At 35.7% G+C, this 19,422-nt stretch overlaps 1 protein-coding gene across 1 annotated transcript; it reads right to left on the bottom strand.

Annotated features, from left to right (window-relative positions):
* Positions 1–690: 690 nt before the first annotated feature.
* On the bottom strand, positions 691–6,657 carry LOC140752418 (uncharacterized). The gene is made up of 4 exons (XM_073086741.1): positions 6,507–6,657; positions 2,187–2,519; positions 1,639–1,788; positions 691–1,021 (listed from the first exon to the last, which is right to left on the bottom strand). The coding sequence occupies exons 1-4, from the start codon at positions 6,516–6,518 to the stop codon at positions 803–805; spliced, it is 714 nt and encodes a 237-aa protein (XP_072942842.1). The 5' UTR covers positions 6,519–6,657; the 3' UTR covers positions 691–802.
* Positions 6,658–19,422: the final 12,765 nt, after the last annotated feature.

Below are 19,422 nucleotides of genomic sequence, written 5' to 3' on the forward strand. Positions count from 1 at the left end.
AATCTATATACAACAGTACTTTATCCAGGTACATGAAGCCTCCGTCTACTTAGAAAGAGATCAAGATATTTTCAAAATAAAAAAGTCAAACATTTTCATTAAAAAAAATAATCAAAATACATTCGTCCAAAATTCAAAAAACAGAGATGCCTTCTGACATTAATTGCACATCACCCCTCTCTTTCTAGCCTCTAAAGCGCTTAAGACAACATAATTCTTCACTCTTATACATAATTAATCTAATCATCACATGATATATTCATTCGTGACTAATATAAAGCCCCTTATGAAAATGCCTTTTTACTTGGTTACTTGCTAATTTGTGTGCCATAGATTTTTCGGTATCTATCATTATTGATGTATTCATTCTATCCAAATCATTATCCATTTGAGTCTGACTGCACTTTGATAGGTTTTGATTGCATGCTGATTGTCGCAGACTGCGCGCTGAAAGGTTCTAGCTGCATGCTGATTGACCGGTGGTGCATGCTGACTGGCTCGAACTGCTCACTGATTGGCTTATGCTGCGTGCTGATTCCCTTGAATTGCGCATTGATGCTTGTTAAGTGCATCATACCATCAGACAGATTGTCTACTTGGATCTCCCTCGCGCATTGGAATAGTAAAGAGTATACTGTATACTTCTCAGATAATATATAAAAGAAGTTCACCAAACAGTAGGACAGACGAGTTGTACCCAGTCCATTATCTTTCATCTTATTAAACTTTTGACCAAAAAACAAAACACGACAAAACCTATGGCAGTATCTGAGCACCGCAAGACCCAAGCGCGTCAACTCATCTACCAGACCTTGCCGTGACCGTGGAAGTCATGAAGACCACCTCCGATGTAGCCGCCTCCAATGTGACCGCCGTAACCGCCGAAGCCTCCGCCAATACCTCCGCCGAGGCCTCCACCGAAGCCTGACCTGACCACTCCTACAGCAACTGGCTGGGCTACGGGAACCGCTACGGGTCTTGGCACTGCGACGGGGTAGGGCTGAGGAACGGGAACTCCAACCTGGAATAATATAAACATAGTTTGATTTTGTTGTTTAAACATCAAAATAATTATTTTCCGTCTTATATTAGTGTTTAAGTACTGCTGTATTTTTTATTCGAAGGCAATGTAGAGTCACGTAGGGAGGCATTCTAAATTATTCTTTCAGAGTAGCGACTGACTGGTAAGGCTCCAATTTTGATATGTGATATGTAACATAATATTGACTTACGTAATATACTAAATTATGTACGCCTAGAATAACACCACTTTCTCTATTTCCACGGATAACATAGGTGGCGATTAAGGAATAAAAGATAAATAGAATCATCTCTTGAGAAATCTTTTATCTACTGCTATCAATAACACGCACGTAAATTGGCTAAATATGCAAAGGTTTTAAGGTTCCTTTTAAAGGAAGCATATGACGAGCGGCGTGGCGGAGCGGTCACCATACCGCTCTGACGTGCAGAGAGTCCCAGGTTCGATCCCGGCCAGACAGATTTCTAAATGATGAATTAAGGTCTCTGTTTTGGTTCTGGGTGTTTGTGTATTTGTCGCTGTATGTGTCCATAGCACCCATGATACATCGATCCTAGTGTGGGACTGTAAGTGTGGGAAAGCAGTTTTTTTCTCACCTGTTTAATAACTGGGTATGGCACTGCGTGATGTACCGGTACTGGCACTGGCCTGTCGACTGGCACGGCTACTGGCTTCTCAACTGGCACGGCGTAGGGTTTCGGCACTGGCACGGCGTAGGGGCGGTCAACTGGCACGGGGACTGCTACCTGAAAGGGTTAATCGATTCTTAGTTTTAATTCATGTATTTTAAGTATTATGCATTTATTATATGTTATTGTTTACAGTGACGAAAATATACAAAAATATTTGTATAGTACAGTCTCTATAGTGACCATTTAAGTAATTGGTTAAAGTTGTTGACAAAGTTGATACGTCAAACTATATAAAAAAGGCATAAAAAGTCGAACGATACATTGTTTGATCACAATTAGGAGTTAAATAAGTACGTAAATGCTACAAAAAGTTTAGTTCCAGCAACTTTTTAAATCGACATTTAATGGCGATACTTAGTCACAAATTATGTATCATATTACAGGACTTATTATTGCTACTTCAATATTTAAAAAAAGTGAGTAAAGTTTTACTCTTAGTTAAATTTACTTACTCTGACGGGGTATGGCACGGGTCTGTCCACCGCGACAGGGTAAGGTGCAGGCACTGGCACGCCAACGTGCTTAGTGACGGTAGTGTGGACGTCAGCGCCCACGATCGTGCCGGACGCGTAGCCCAGGCCTGACCCGATACCAGCGAGGCCACCGAAGCCGGCACCGCTGCCCAGCGCGACTCCACCGCCCAGACCATGGCCCAGACCGCCTAAACCATATCCATGAGAAGCGATGATGGCGCCACCACCGTAGTGGCCGACTAAGCCACTCCGCTTCTGAACGACTTTGCTCGGTTCAGCCAGAACCGAAGCCGTCACGAACAAAATTGCCAACTGGAAGAGATGAACGAAACGGTAAGGGCAAAATAAATTAAATGTATCATTAACATGTGCACTTCATTGCAATAAAATATTTTAACAACATATTTCAGTCTGAGATTGAGAAAGTACTAGTACCAGGAGGTTAATCTTATTATTTACATATACTATAAGATTTTCAAAGATTAATATCTATACGCACGGCAGTGCGTGCCAAGTTCCGGTTTAAGGCACGCGGTGTATATTTGTAAATTGGTTAGTTTTATTTTTATTGCTAAGGTAATGCGACTAAAGCCTCAGTGCTGGCGCCATAATTGCTTTTACCATCAAACTTTGAATCTCGATAAGTAAAAAAATCCTTTTTAATTTTATCCTTCCTTACTGCCAATATGTTTGACACTGTCCGAAATATTCTGAATGACGAACATCACTTCATAACAATGAGGAAGCTTCCGACGGAACTGCAGCCGAATTCGCGTGCATACATTACATCGAAACAATGGGAAATACTTTTACTCATTACGTGTTATGACTTCATCGGATATTGGTATGCGAGCGGGTTGTTCGGACGAAATTTCGTCCGTCGATCGAATATTGATCGGATTGCTGTTATGGTACTTGATGCATGATTTATGGCTTGTTTGTTTTTATTTACGTGGTTTCGCTTTCGTTCGGTATCAATGTATCACTACTTATGTGTTACTTGATGGTCTTGTAATATTCGAGTGCGTGTAGCCAAATATTTGCGCCTATTGAATAATTTAATACCATAAAATTAACATTAACTCTTTGTATGTTGTATAATACTTTAATATTATCTATAGACATTGAATGTGTGAATATTTTAACAGACACTATTTGCTTCTGTGAGGCTGTTACGCTAGATAAATGTACGTCATTACATAGCGTTGCATACATCGATATACTACTAATAAAATAGGATAATGGGCATGATGACAGTATTAAAAAATCGAAGAATAAATGATTTAATTAAAAACAATATGTTGAAAGTCTAAAATTGACCCAGTTATAATAAAACTCTAAGATTTATTATATTTTCAATAAAATAAAAGCATAAAAAACTGCAGTCGGCCATCCTGTCTGAAACGCTGATAGGGGCGAAATGACGTCATTTTTTTGACGTTTCACCGTATTGCTTGAACTTTTCTATGGGATATCGAAGTGTGACGTCACTCGCGGACCTAATGACACCCGTGAGCCTTTTCACGTTTAATTCAAATTTGTTTTAAAAACGCTAATATTTTCGTTAATACTGAATTTATTGCCGAAATAATACGTTTTTTGGAATCAGTAGACATGTACCTACATTATAGAATATATTTCAAAATTTGTCACCATGCCCATTCTTTTTGCCCGCTACGGTACGCGCGACGCAGTATGGTACGCGGACACGTATGTGTCTGTAAATGTAAATTAGCCGTAACTTGGTTAATATTATAATATCAATCCTAATAATAACGCTTCAATGCTTTTAGAAAGTGTGTCTTTTCAGTAGCTTATTATGCTGTGCTGGATGTATCCAGCACATACGAAATCAATGTATGAAGAAAAGGGTCATTAGTTGCTGCGCTCGATTGTGCATGACCGTAATAAATGGAAAATTCACAGGAAAACGGCCGTCTTTTATACTTAATCAAAGGCTGAATGGATCTTCGTGTTCATTTCTGTCCTACTGTCTAGGTATGGGTCTCCTCTTAGAATGAGATTGGTTTAGGCGAGAGTCCACCGCGATGGCTACTAAAAATGCGGATGGTAAATTTTGCATACTCTTCGAGAACATTATATTTAAACAATCTACATGTTCTCTAGTGATGTTTTCCTTCGCAATTTAAGCAAGTGATAATTCATTTGGACCACTCGAATCTCAATTTCGAACTCTTGATTTAGAAGCGGAATTACTAATCACACGTAACGGTATATAAAAGTAACTCTACCGCAGGTCCAAAGTTGTAACATCCTTTTTGATTTAACCGTTTAGTCCATAAATAAATAATTCCTTTTAGACTTACATAGGCTTTTTTGACTTTCCGATCAAGTACTAAAAAATCTTGGCATAATGCCAGAATTGAAATCAACTTTCTAAATCGAATCGGTCATCGATATTTTCATTCAATCACGATCACGACTGAATAAATTTCGATAACGATGCAATTTATATCATCTTTTTGTAGGTTTATTGTTTGTTTCATAATGTTAGTGACTGAACGAATAACTAAGTTTGACTTATCTATTCGTATTATAAGGTTTTGGCTTAGAATAGCTCCTTCTCATGGATATCATAGGAGGCGAATAAGGGATTAAATAAGAGGTGAACGTAGCATATTTCTGCGAAGTTATCTTCTACGGTCCTTTACATAACGCCGTGACTAAGAAAACCCTTCTTTCTGCGGTATATCTATGCCCAGGAGTGGACGCTGACTTAAAAACTTGGTTCTCCTACAAAACCTTGCCAGAGGATATGTAGTGGCAAATATGTAATTGAAAGTAAATTTGCGGATGTTTATGTTAATTATAATGGTCTCAGTTTAAGCAAATTATTTAAAAAAAAGACAGAAGGACATTGAAAACTCACTTTTGGAATATCAAACAACGTGAATAATGAATATGTCTTGTTAACGTATATTTAATTAAATATTAGGTTTTAAGCAAAACATTGTGAAATTTTAATTAATTTATTCAACGTGTTTCAAATATTTTTGCTGTAAAATTTTAATTAAAATAAATAATCTTTTAAGCAAGGCTTTCATGAAATATTGGGTGCCATTATACAATTTTAGAACGGGTGAACATAATAACTAATGTTCTATTGCTATGAAGCCTGAACCACGTTGTGCATCGCGATTTGTGTAGATCGTATCCGATTTACGAATTTAAGCAACATCGGGCGCGGTCGGAAGATCGATGGGTGGCCACTAGTAGTTAATTTTAATCGCGCCTCCATGCTTCAGCGTGTATGTTAATAGTTACCTTAAACTTTTTGAGACTTAATGTTGTTTATAAATATTCTACAAGCTTCTGTGCCTATAGTTATAGCTTCCTCTAGTAATTGGCATTAGATACGAGTGGTAAAGATTTATCCCAGTAGTGGCAAAAGACCCGTGCCCAGCTGTGGGGCATTTCAGGGGTTGTAGCAATGCTAAGTATTGTATGAATTATTGGTCCTCGATTTTGTTTTCTTTATTGTTACGAATATTTAGTACAAGATGTGTTATTGGTTGCAACCCCTTTTTAAGTCTCACTGCTGGGCATGATACTCGTATACTGGGAGACACCTCACATGACCATTAAATAGACCTATTAAAAATATTGTTAGTTAAAAGATAATTTACGTAAGTACTTGAAAAGCTCTGCGAAAAAAGTACGAAACAATATTAAGAGCTCTGTGATTGTAAAAAAGGTGATTTTCAAACAGATGAGGAATCAAATTTAAAATTTATGAAATTGGTGAAAAATTCACTTCAGTGCTTAGTTAGACCGAATTAGGTTATCATTTGAACTATTTCCGGCAACAAACCGCCTCAACAGATAATTTAGTGGTATAGGTCCCAAATGTCACAGATTAAAAATTGAAAGTAAGGAATGGATTCCTGGCATTTTAGTTAACTTATGCGTTTATGTAGATTAGATGATGTTGATGATGATGATGATGCTTTAGTATTTATAAATCTTAATATTTTATAAAAAAATAATCAGTATTAATTTATTAATTTATTAATTTACATAAATAATGATACCGTTTAAAGCTAAGTTCTGATAGTTGTTAATCCAAAAAAAAAACTTTTTGTGTTATAAGTAAATTGTGTTAATTTGTTTAGTAGGCGATTAACTAATTTCTAGATTTTTTATTTTCAAAATTGTACTTTCAATTTTTTTTTTAAATTTAAACTAAGTTATTTTTTAATTTAATCTAAACTTCAGTTAGTAACTTAAACTATTTCAAAATCACGCACGCACTTCACAACAAAATAAAGTTGAACTTACAAACGCCTTCATATTGTATAACTGAAATCACTGATCAAGCAAGCACTATCGTTGAGTCCCACGGTTCATATGTGACGGAGGCGAAGTTACTCTTATATAAGGCGGCTTACACTACCCCACTACGCAGCAAGGACTTTAGCGTCAAACGCGATTATTTGCAACACTGGGTCGTGTACAATAGTGTTGCTGCTGACGTAGTAATGGATAAGGCAAATTGCACAATTCCCACATAGATATTTTAAAATTAGGCAAATTAATCGAAATATAAATTAACATTTGTACAACTAAGCAGTACATCATTATATCATCTTTCGGATCTAGAAGGTGACGGATTTGATTCCTGGCGTAAGACACATATGTAATAACGACTTTAGATACCTGTTCTTGGTTTATAGTTTATTTCGTATTTATCTACTCGTCTCTGTGTTATGGTGCTATATAGCACAAATTACCCAAAGGACCTATGTGTGTAGTTTCATTATTAGGATGTTAAGGATCATTGGACACATGAGGTATTTCATATTGTTTTTCTGTTACGAATCTGTAACCAAATATTAATGTTATAGTTTACTCAATATCTGAGAGGAGACCTGTGTCCAGCAGTAGATGATTCATTCACAATGACTTATTAAGATCTGGTGGACTATAGGCCAGTTTATTTTTTTATAAGAGTAATTAATAACTTCATTCGTTAATACCATTTCCAATATGATGTAAAAGAAAAATATAAAATATATTTTTAAACGTCACTTGCACATAGGTTTTGTAATATAATCTTATACTTAAGAATAATTATTTTATTATATTAACCCGCATACTTAACATAAAAAGTGTCCGAAACACAAAAATCCCCAATTTTAGAATTACCTGCAACCACGGCGGTCTAAAATCCGATCGCTTCCCTGACCACCGTAGAAAGGACTCTACCAATGGAACCTTTATACTAATTTACGACGCTTTGTCTCTACTCACGAAGTAGAGCCGAGACCACTCGCTCTGGATTCGATTTGAGGCTATTAAATATATCTCATTCGTTTGCAATAGAGATGTGGTATTTGGTAAATGTATACATTTGTCGGATATTGCAATGATAACTGTGTATAGATAGATAGATAGATAGATAGATAGATTGCATAGATATTTGAATATATGTTACGAATAAATCCTACATGGGGAGGTGAAGCATTATCTACAAGTTATTACCAATTGGTAGTAAGTTGATCTGTCTTATGTATGTCAACTGTCAACCAATCTGAAATGGTGGTAGTGAAGTGCCATAAAAGTTTTAGTAAGAAAATCTTGATAATGCCCACTCTATAACTCTATACATTTATTTTCTTTGTTTTAATGTTATTTGATATATTACTAGGAAATAAGGATAAAGTATCAATACACTCAAATTATAATACTAATACTTAATATTGAAATATTGTATATATTTTATTTAACTCATGAATTTAATTTAAAAGTTTTGAGAATGTTAAGTATAAGAATAGGAGGGTGGAGGGTTGAACGAAGAGAACAAAAAAGACTTAATTTTAATTTAATTAAAATATATTTATTTACATAATAACTAAATAAGGATTTAATTATTTACAATATTATAATAACTTAAACTAAATAAAAAAAAAAAAAACAAATAAAAATATTTACAGTAATAAAAAAAATAACTAAAATTATAATAATTATTATAATAATTTATTTTATAAATGTCTGGCTCATTTACACTTGGCTGGTTACACTACCGCTGCCCCGCGGTAGTGTAACCAAGACACTAGCAGCATTACCTCGTTGTATTGCCAAACTTATATGTTGACCGAGGTAAGATCCAGCTTTTGGGTCACCAGAGGTCTCAGTTAAGCGCGAAGATATTCTTTATAAAATTGCTTCGCTTCTGGTCCCCACGATCCCATCGTCTCAACTGCGAAGGGCACAAATATATAATTCTGTGAAATAGCAGCATATTTGCGCCGCTTCACAGCCTCCGCAGATTCGGCGGCCGCACCAGCACGCATCGAGGTCGCCCGAATATGAGACGGTGCCATGGTGTCAACACATGTACCATCCCATACCAAGGACCTTCCCTGTTTCCAGGGAACGACTGTCAAACCATCTGGCCGCTTGCCATAATCACGCACTATACCGTTCGGCTTATCCCTTAAATATAGTAATACATTTCATTATATTAAAAGATAATGAACAATAAAGTAATTTGTAGATTTTTGTTTATCGTTATGCCTACGTATATATTTCATTATTTTTTATAAGTTTTTATGTCGTAAATAGTAACAATTATATTCTAATGTACAGTTTACATCAGTTTCAAACATACTTATTGGTAGATCTTACTCGTAATAATATTTAATTATATAAGATATTAGCAATCGGCGGAATGAATGAGAATACTTAGATATCTAATTACAAATTGGCGGAGCGGTCAGTATTGGTTACAGAGTGTTCCGGGTTCAACCTCGACCAAACCAATCTCTCAATAATTAATCTAGATTACTTTTATGGGTCTGGATTTTTTTTCTTTTTGTGTTGTAGATAACACAGGAAACCGTAGTGTAGACCTATAATTTTGTCGTAGAAAACGATATAAGGATATACACAAGTATTGTCTTAGAGATATATTCAAGTCATTTAATTGTAGTTTTATTTTAATTCATAATTTTGGGTTATTTTCATGATTTGTTATTTTTATAAGAATAAATGTCAATTTAAATAGTCTCTGGCTAGTACGATTGTATGAGTTAGCATAAAAAATAAAAAGAATGCTCTTGACGTTTGACGTTGTATTATGCGCGGGAATAATAAAAGTTCGGAATTGGATCAAGAAATAGGTTTATTTTATTACTTAAAAGTCTATATTAGGTTCTTATTTTCATTAACATCATCAATCACGACTGTCCCACTGCTGGGCACGAGTCTCCTCTCAGAATAAGAAGGATTAGGCCGTAGTCCACCGCGCTGGCCAAGTGCGAAGAATTCACATACGAGTACCTTTGAAAACTTTTTTAAAATTTCTCAGGTTGTAATTTCCCCACGATTTTCCTACATCGGTAAAACAAGTGATAATTAATTTTCCTTTTGTTTAGTTCAATAAAATACCAATACATAAATAAGGCCTTGGCCAAACGTAATATCACATCGAAAAATCAAAAGTTTATTATTTTTTCAGTTGTGTGAAACGTAAGACATGTGAATGTGTGAAATATACCAAGGTATCCTTAATGAGCGTGGTCCGCTATGGCCTTAACCTTTCTATTTCTGAGAGGAGATCTGTGCGCTAGTTTGCTTGCTTTCTACCTATGTAACAGGACTACGGTAAAAAATAAAAGATTTTGAATTTTATTTCTTCTTCTTCTACATATATTTAAGAGGAACATACATACATACAGAGTATATTCGTTTTTCTTAATGAATTTTGGGCTTAGGCTGCTGTATTAGTCTTATTTATCGTCAACCCACTGTCAACTGTCCCACTGCTGGGCATCGGTGTCCTATGAAAGTGAGAAGGATTTTGTTCACCATTCAAAGTGCGAATTGTTAGACTTTTGAATACATTTAAGTACTTTTTCTCAGTAACTCTCAGGTATACCTATAATTATCTATCCTAAAATGCTAGTTAAGCAAGTGATAATTAATTTGTAATATGCAAAATTCTGAAGGTTTATAAGTAGCCTGGGAATCGAACCTTAGACTTAACTGCAAAGTCTTTCAAATACTGATCCTAAACTATATGTGGTAATATAGCAGGCCTATTATGTGATGATTAATAACATAACCAATTCTATTGCATTAGCATTTAAATTTTATTTAGATACATTTTCTAGACCACGCACATAAATAATATTTCTAGACATAAACCGTTACCGTTCGTGACATTTTATTGTCCTTTTTGTCGAATGTTGAAACAGTTACTATATTCTGTAACGAACCAGCCTTGAAACTATGTTGTTTATGTATATCGTGGGAAGTGTGTGGAATTGAATCAATTAACACAGTTTTGTGCGATCGGTTTATGTCACAAGGGGGACATTGTATTGTATTTAGAAAATCAGGTACATTCTCTTCAGTTGTTTCGTGGTAGAACCCTTTTCGGTTCGAGCGGCGGCACCACCGCCACACCTATTTCTACCTCATAACAGCAGTGTTAGGCGCTGTTGTGTTCCGGTTTGAAGGGTGTGGTAAGAGAGACATACTTTTCCGAGGCGTTCCAGCTTAGTCCTCAGGGGTAGCGGCGCATCTGTGGCCGACCTCAGGAAGGAATGTCTAATCCTATCTGGGGTTGATTACAGATGTACATGGGGGGCAATAGCCACTTACCATCAGGTGGAGTGCATGCTCGTCTGCTACTCCTATATTATAAAAAAAGTTAAACTATCAAAAGGAACTGAAATTCCCCCACTATCAAAAAATAGAATATTAATTAAACGATCAAATCGATCTGAGATAAGCAGTTACGCCTTCAGACTAAGGCTTAACGCAATAAAAATAGCTGAAAACGCAATAAACGCATACGAACACGCGCTGCGGTTGCCTTTTAGCTTAATTATATATTAGTCTCATCACGGATTTCTGGCGAAAAGCATGTTGCGTGGCGTTAGTTTTATCGCTCGCCCATCGAGAATGCCATGAGCGCCACCATACTATTACTATGGGACACAAAAACAATGTGATTGACAAGCCGCGGTCGAAATTAACAATTTACGATTTTTAAATCAGAAACTGGAAAATGTCATAATTTTCTACCTAGTGGTCTAACTAAAGTTAGCAGTTACCTAGTTAACAACGTTAGTTTTAATTATCATATCCATTTTTAAGTTCTTTAAAATTACTTTTACACTTCATTCGTCTTTGAGCGGTGACTCACTGGACAAAGCATATGCACTTGAGCACACATGTGAGACGTAAACAAAATAAATTCAACAGACAATGTATTTGTCAATAAATCGCGTATTGACAAAGCACCCTGTACGCGGGCGGGCGGTTCAAAAATTGCCTAATTTTAGGATAGAGAATGTGAAATGTGCAGACAAACTTGCTTGCGTCACGCCCGGCACCGTGCTCGCGTTGTAATGGACCTTAGTAAAGTTCGCTCGACCATCTAGTGCGCATTTTAACGGTATTAACTTATAAAGTCAAAGTCTAGGATACAGGATCAGCATCAGAATTTAAATCAGAATTTGATTCAGATTCAGAGTCAATATTGGAAATAGAATCAGAATCAGAACCAGGATCAGAATCTGTGTCAGCTTCAGAATCTGTGTCAGGATCAGAATCAGAATGGGATCAGAATCGGGATCAGAATCTGTGTCAGGATCAGAATCAGAATGGGATCAGAATCGGGATCAGAATCATAGTAAGAAGCAGGATCAGAATGTGCAGACAAACCTGCTTGCATCACGCCCAACAACGTGCTCGCTTTGTAATGGCCCTTAGTAAAGCTCGGTCGACCATCTAGTGCGCATTGTAATAAAGTCAAAGTCTAGAATATAGGATCTAGAATCAGAATCAGGATCAGTTTCAGGTTCAGGACGTTCAATAACGTGCTCGCGTTGTAATGGCCTTTCGTAAAGCTCGCTTGGTCAGCTAGTGTGCCTTCTAATGATAAAAATTAAAGTCTATATAGGACTTAGTATCACGATCAGGTGTATAATATAAAATATATATTAAAAAGATGTCGTATGAAGTCCTATCTTCAAGACAGAAGATAAAATTTCGAAAGATAAACGAATCGAAACCTAAGCTAGTGTGGCATTTCGGCACTATATGTATTAAAAGTTATTTTCGCTTTCTTTATAAACATATTTTCATTCGTCGACCCTGCAATCCTCCTTATTGTGAATGAAATAGTGTAATTAAGTCGTGGGAATAAACTTATATGTAAATATATTTTTTGAAATTCTCCTGCGTGTCTGTAATGAGGTATAATATGCTTATTAAACATTTACACACAATACTCATAACTTTAGTCAGTGATTATATCGACGACTGATTTACGTAGCGATTGCAGCAAGTAGGTAGTGTAGGTACACAGTTACTACCTCGGGAAGGACGGCGGTATGTGTGGCCATATACCGTTGTGCACGCCAGGCGGTGTGGCGAGCTGTATGATTATCAGCTGGAAGGAGCCCGCGAGGCAACACGCTTAGAGGACTCCGGTTGCGTTCCTTTTTAGATCCCGAAGACCTTACCTTAACGCGGCGCCAAGGACGCTCATCGAGGAGTGGTTCAGGTTAAAATATAAATCAAAAACAAACTAGTGGAAAAGGTCGTACATAAAAATTAATACACTGTTTAAAACAATATAAAAAGAAATACGTATAAGTTTTATAAAAGTTAAAATATTTTATTTATTCTATGCATTTTTACATTACACTTTTTTTAACACACAACATCACAATTTCATTACAAGGTAATAAAAATTGTTTTGTTATCACTATTTCTTCCGACAGTAACTAACGGAAAGGTATACTCTCAAAGTTTTGAAATTAAATACATAAAGAAGATTAACATCCTCCATGTACTTATTTAGTAGGCAGAATTTGTCAATAACTTTGACGATAATAGTCGCACCGTTGTTAAGTTAGCAGATAATAATATAGACCCCTTGCGTCAGTGGCCGACGGACCCACGGGCTGGTTGCGAAGCGCTAACCTGTCGCTGACATCGGCTCAGAGCTTTGTCTTGGAAATAACGTGATTTAGTGTAGGAGTATAAATTCGGAGGGTAATGTTTTTCGAGCGTATGTATGTATGTCTATTCTTTGGCACGCCCTACAGCCCAAACAGCTTGATGGACTTTAACATACTAGGTGTAATTAGACTTGTCTAAATTGCAGGGGTCATTTAGGCTACATTAATCTCTTCTTAGTTAATCATTTTGAAGCAATTGGCTCGAAATACATTACCTTCTACAGTCGGGTAAAAAAATAACGTTTGTACAAAAAATATTGTTTTTCTTATTTTTCTTTGTAAAAGTTATGGTTTTATTGTAAAAGTAGCACTATTGTTAAATTACAAGATATAGATCCCTTGCGTCAGTGGTCGGCAGCGGCAGGTTAGTTGCGAAGCGCTAACCTGTCGCTGAATCACCGGCTCAGAGCTTTGTCTTGCAAATAACGTGATTTGATGTAGGAGCACAGGTTCCTTAGCTATCTCCACGTCGTGCGTCTCGATGTTTTGAAATTTCATGTTTCTTTGTTTATTTTTTTTTGTAATATAAGAGTTTAGTAGAGTTTTATGAAAATTGACAATATTGTCGAAGATATCGGAAAAAAAATTCCCGTCTCAGGTTTTAAATTTAATTGAGATGGCCACAGATGCGCCGCTACCCCTGAGGACTAAGCTGGAACGCCTAAAAAAAGTATGTCTCCCTCACCACACCCTTCAAATCAGAACACAGCAGCGCTTTTCACTGCTATTATTTGGCAGAAATAGGTGTGGCGGTGGTACCGCCGGAGTCGAACCACAAAGAGTTCAACCACCTTTATATTCCTTTATTTCTGTGACATGGTTACAAGAATCCTAATGATTATGAAACCGATTTTAGTTTAATACTCTTTCCAAGGATTTCCTTACGACCATATTGAATCAAAATAACTTTCTGAAGTAGAATAATTCGATAAACATAATTTGCATAACCCGGGTCTATGAAGCCATTGCAAGACTTATAATTATCATTGAAATGCTATTAAACCGGAGTAGGCTTCAGTAAAGTAACCATATTATGGTCCTGTGAGGCTGTGACGAAATAAGTATTATATATTTTAAGTTTGTTCTATTTATGTATAGCTCTTGTATATATTGAGCGTTTACATTGAACTACTTCTTGCCCGCGGCTTCGCCCGCGTTTAAAATAAAATAATTTAACATACTAACATACATAAAACTGAAAATTCGTACTTTCAGCTTTGCTAAAGATAATCACTTGATCAAATGCATAGTTTACGATTCAATCCTTACTAATATCGGTTAAAATAATCGATGTTTTGGGTCCAAAAAATCGATTCTCCGATTAATCGATCTTAGATCGCCATCCCTAGTTCCCGTGGGATTTCCGGGATAAAAACTATCCTATGTCCTTTCTCGGGTCTCAGACCATCTTTGTACAAAATTTCATTAAAATCGGTTCAGTGGTTTGGGCGTGACGAAGAGACAATCAGACAGACAGACAGAGAGTTACTTTTGGATTTATAATATTAGTAAGGTTATTGAATTTGTAATTTGTCTGGACATTATCACGCGTCACTAAATAAATAATTTATCAAAATTTTATTTACCAAAATTCGAGTACCTAATATATCTAATGTTCGTTCTATTTATCTATAACTCTTCTACATTAAATTTGTAACATTGTCTGTATATTAAACAGCGTTACTAATAATTAATCTTTCCAATTTTTGCGTACCAAAGATCTTAGTTTGACAATTTCTTAGGCATAGGCAGAAATTGACAAATTTAGATCTTTGGTAGACAGTCCTTGGTTTACGCTGGGTCAGTTGGCAGTAGGGTTAATTTATATGTACAGAAATTGAACGTGCCAGATAAGGTTCGTTGCAGACCATATCATCTTTTTATTTTTATTCAACTTACTTTTAATTACTTTACTTTTTAAATATTACATAACACGTGTATATTTTAATTAAAAATATTATAATCTAATTTTATATACACAATTTAATTATTCTAAATATTTGTACATTAATCTATATCTAATTTGTATTGTATAATCATTTAAGTCTATTTATTACATATGCCGTGCTCATCTGTAATTGTGGGGACCCGACCTTTTATTTTATACTTGATATTTCTGAAATTTTATTGTGTCTTCTTCCTCGGTGAGCCTTAAATAAATAAATAAATACTACCAAATGATCACAAGTTGTATGAACTGGTTCCTGGTCCGCGGGTTTTTGTTTACGTAAAGGATCTATAGTAGGTATCCTGTATTTTCAAAGACACTTTTCCTGTAATGTCAGCTACACGCGAGCGCGACAATAAAGACACAGCAGGTCAATTTACATATGTGAGTGAAACACGTGTGTGAGTGTAGACACGCGTGCCAGCGAAGACCCGCATGTCAGGAAAAGTGCTAAAGGAAAACATGGTTAGGAAATTGATACTTAAAAGAGTTCTATTATTAACGATCTCAGTGTGTGAATCTTACAAATAGGCATTGCTTGTTTGATCTCAATTTTTGTAACCAACGTACTTATTGAAAGAACTGAGTAAGACGCTGTAGACGGAACTTAATGCACACTAACTAAGAACCAGAATCGATTATTCACATCCTGCCACGGTTTGCATATTGACTTATCTTAGCAACAAGCTATAAATAACAATTTGAAAGGGATACCATTCCCACAGTGGCGATCTAGATTAGGCAATGTTGCGAACCAGAAAGAATTATCTGTATTTAAGCGGATCTTAATGTCAGTCCTCTTGCTTAGATTGTATGGTGTGTTTTCCTTGCAATCCAGATTAGAGGTTGTTGATGAAGAGTACCTAATGCTCCAATTTCCACGGGTCATTAGTCAGATTGTTTCGATGTTTAATAGTTAGTAATGTAGTAGTGATTTACGAATGTATGTACCGATTGTTTAAATAAGATCTTGTTTATTATGTGGAACCGCTACATCACAATACAATATTAGAATGCGAAATACTTTATATAATTTGTTGAGGGAATTTTAAGGTATTTTAGTGTTGTAGAATTAAAGTTGTTCTAAGTTTTAAAACAGTAGCACAGTTTATAACATCAAGAGAAAACGATAATAAAAACAATTTAACAAAATAATAAGAATTAAATTTCACAAAAAAAAAGCAAGTGGAAATAGAACTCTTATACGGAGGGTTCCGTAAAACCAAATTTTTATTTATTATTTTATTGTTATTATTTTTTACCATAGCGGTATCTGAGTTTACAGATCATTAGATAATGTGAAAAATAGGGTTCCGTTTTTACCTTTTGGGACCGAACCCTAAAAATAAGCAACAATCATTGACAAAATTCCAAAAAGATCTAATAATTTTAATTTTATAATTAGTATGCTTCTTTTGAAGCTAAGTGTGAAAAATATTGTTATTTTATACACCAACCTAAATTGCAACACATTTAAACCAAATATATGACTATGAATATTCATTCAATGCCTTAGTTTGATTGAGGCTTATATCAGATACTAATGTTTCTCCTTGTACCTACATGCTTACTTCAGGCTGTTAGCTATTAACGACCACTTTGTATAGATTACCTTATCAAGCTATAAACTAAACGTTACAACTTAACCAGCATGAATCGAGCTACAGGCCTATAGTGAAATACCTTCATTCACGTAACGAGAAAAACTAAATGAAATTGATTGAACGTTATAAATTACGATTTGTTTCAAACCATTGATATAATAAGTTAAGATACGTTACTAGTGGACAAAACTTGAAACATATAAAAGCAACTAATTGGTGTTTGTCGACTCCAGTCACATATCACATAACAAATAAATGAGGAGAGATTATTAAATTTTATTTATTTTTCGTGTTTGTTCCGCTATGATTACGTAACTGACATGAAAAAGACAGCGTAGTCCTTCCACAAGTTAAGTGACAGAGACGCAAAATTTACGTCGATACTCTAGCTCTTTAGTCGATAGCTCTGTTGCTTATGTAATATTTTATCTATGTAGTAATATGTAAATAAAATGAAAAACATGTATGTCAATGTACTCGCATTTCGTTCACTTTTTTGTGTTGTCTAGTGGGCATGTAACGTATCTATAGTTATAATATATCATCGTTTCAAACAAGTTAGAGGCTTCAAATATGTGTGGAATTTACAAGTTTATTTTTGTTATCTAATACACGATTTTATACCCTATTTTAAAGGATTAAGCTATCTATCGATGACGGTAGCTAGTTAGATTTAGGTGCGGTGGTAATTTTATTAGGTTTTCACTCGGCGTATGACATAATCCGTCCTGACTAACGTAACACACTACATATGGCTTGCCGGCAAAAAGAAGGACTGAATAATCAGTTCTATGGAGGTAAATGAAGTATTTCTACACGACTGCGGAGAATAACATTATCCTTATTATTTTAGAGGGTTTGTACGGGTGTCTCATTTTTGGTACGCCTTTTTGTTTTTTGTTTACGAGGGGGATACCTTCAAAAGGTACCTGACGCCGGAGCGACGCCGGGTTATGTGGGATTTTTACCGCACTAAAAACCCCCGGTGGCTTCCTGAAAGCTTGTTTGATAACTCCGGGGTCTCCGACGGAACACAACCGGAGTCCTCCGAGCGCGATGCCCCAATCAGGCTTAAAACTTAACGGATTTTAACTTATAAGGTGTCGTTGGATTCGTCTGAATTGTGAGAATAAAATACTTACTTACTTTCCTTTTTGTATATTTTAGAAGTCGGGCTTTTTATTTTTTATAATATTAAGTAGTTATTTTCATTGATTTAGGCATATATACTGTCCATCGTATGTCCACAAGTTTTCTTTGACTGAATGATTATCATAATGTTTGGGATTATTATGAAAATATTGTCTATATTTTCCACACGATTTTTCTATGTTACTATTAAAAAAGTGGTGATTAATTTGTAGGTACTATGTAAATTTTAAATTGTTAGATGGCCTCATCTAAATATATATAACTCAAAGGTGACTGACTGACATAGTGATCTATCAACGCACAGCCCAAACCACTGGACGGATCGGGCTGAAATTTAGCATGCAGGTAGATGTTATGACGTAGGCATCCGCTAAGAAAGGATTTTGATCAATTTTACCCATAAGGGGATAAAATAGGGGATGAAAATATTACTTCGTATCGCGAGCGAAGTTGGGGGCAAAAGCTGAATACGATTAGATAAGTCATTAACTTTTTCACAGAAACGCAAGTACTGTTTCACGCTAGAAATAAGTGTGACGATGGTACCTAGATCTAACTTTACTCGTTCTTCCTTTCAAAACCTTTCCTGTTCTATCAAAGATCTTCTGCTGCTGAGGCAGAAATATAAAATCAATCTACATGATATACAATCTTCAAAACACCACCACACACACACACACATATCACAACCACATACATACTCTACGCAACCTCCAATCAAATTCAGTAACTTTAAACTCACCTTACTAAAAATTACTTTAAAATCAGCGCCCTTAGTGGACTGTATCAGAACAAATTGGAAATGTATGGGAAATACAAAAACAGTCATATTGTACAAACGTAAAAACTCATACTAAGGGTACTGTTTCATGTATTACTAACAGATTACCTGTAACAAGTTAACCGGCTAAGTAACTATTAAGTCAATATTATAACATGCAAGTATGTAACATTGGCATTGTTTGTGTATCACGTACAAGATTACAGTGTAACGTAACGCATGTAACGAGTAACGCACGCGATCGGATTATCTAAGTGTGAACATTAGAAATGTGTTCTACTATGAATTGATAAACGATTTATGAACGACTTTTATTCGTTTTGACGGCATTATTTTAAATCCCAAAATACTTAAATAAGCAAGAATGATAAAAACAAACCCTCTGCGTATAAATAATTAATGGAAGTCATGTAGTATCTGTACAAGCAGTGATAGCCTAGTGGTTAAGAAACGCGGCCTCTCGATCGAGGGTCCGAGGTTCAAATCCCAGGGCACGCACCTCTGATTTTCAAATTAATGTGCGTATTAGAAATTAATTATCACTTGCTTAAACGGTGAAGGAAAACATCGTGAGGAAACCTGCATACCTGAGAGATTTATAAAAAAAAAAATCTTAAGGGTATGTGAAGTCTACCAATACGCACTTGGCCAGCGCGGTGGACTATGGCCTAATCCTTCTCATTCTGAGAGGAGACCCGTGCCCAGCAGTGGGACAGTAATGGGTTGATGA

Source organism: Epargyreus clarus, unplaced genomic scaffold, assembly GCF_041222505.1.
Source record: "Epargyreus clarus isolate Ecla_fem2 unplaced genomic scaffold, WU_Ecla_fem_2.2 ptg000001l, whole genome shotgun sequence".
In the NCBI taxonomy this organism is placed as follows: domain Eukaryota; kingdom Metazoa; phylum Arthropoda; class Insecta; order Lepidoptera; family Hesperiidae; genus Epargyreus; species Epargyreus clarus.

Excerpts from the sequence above, each read along its gene's own strand:
- LOC140752418 (XM_073086741.1), bottom strand. Across the intron at positions 1,789-2,186 it reads CCGTGCCATACCCCGTCAGA|GTAGCAGTCCCCGTGCCAGT; the intron begins GTAAGTAAATTT and ends TAACCCTTTCAG. Across the intron at positions 1,022-1,638 it reads CATACCCAGTTATTAAACAG|GTTGGAGTTCCCGTTCCTCA; the intron begins GTGAGAAAAAAA and ends ATATTATTCCAG.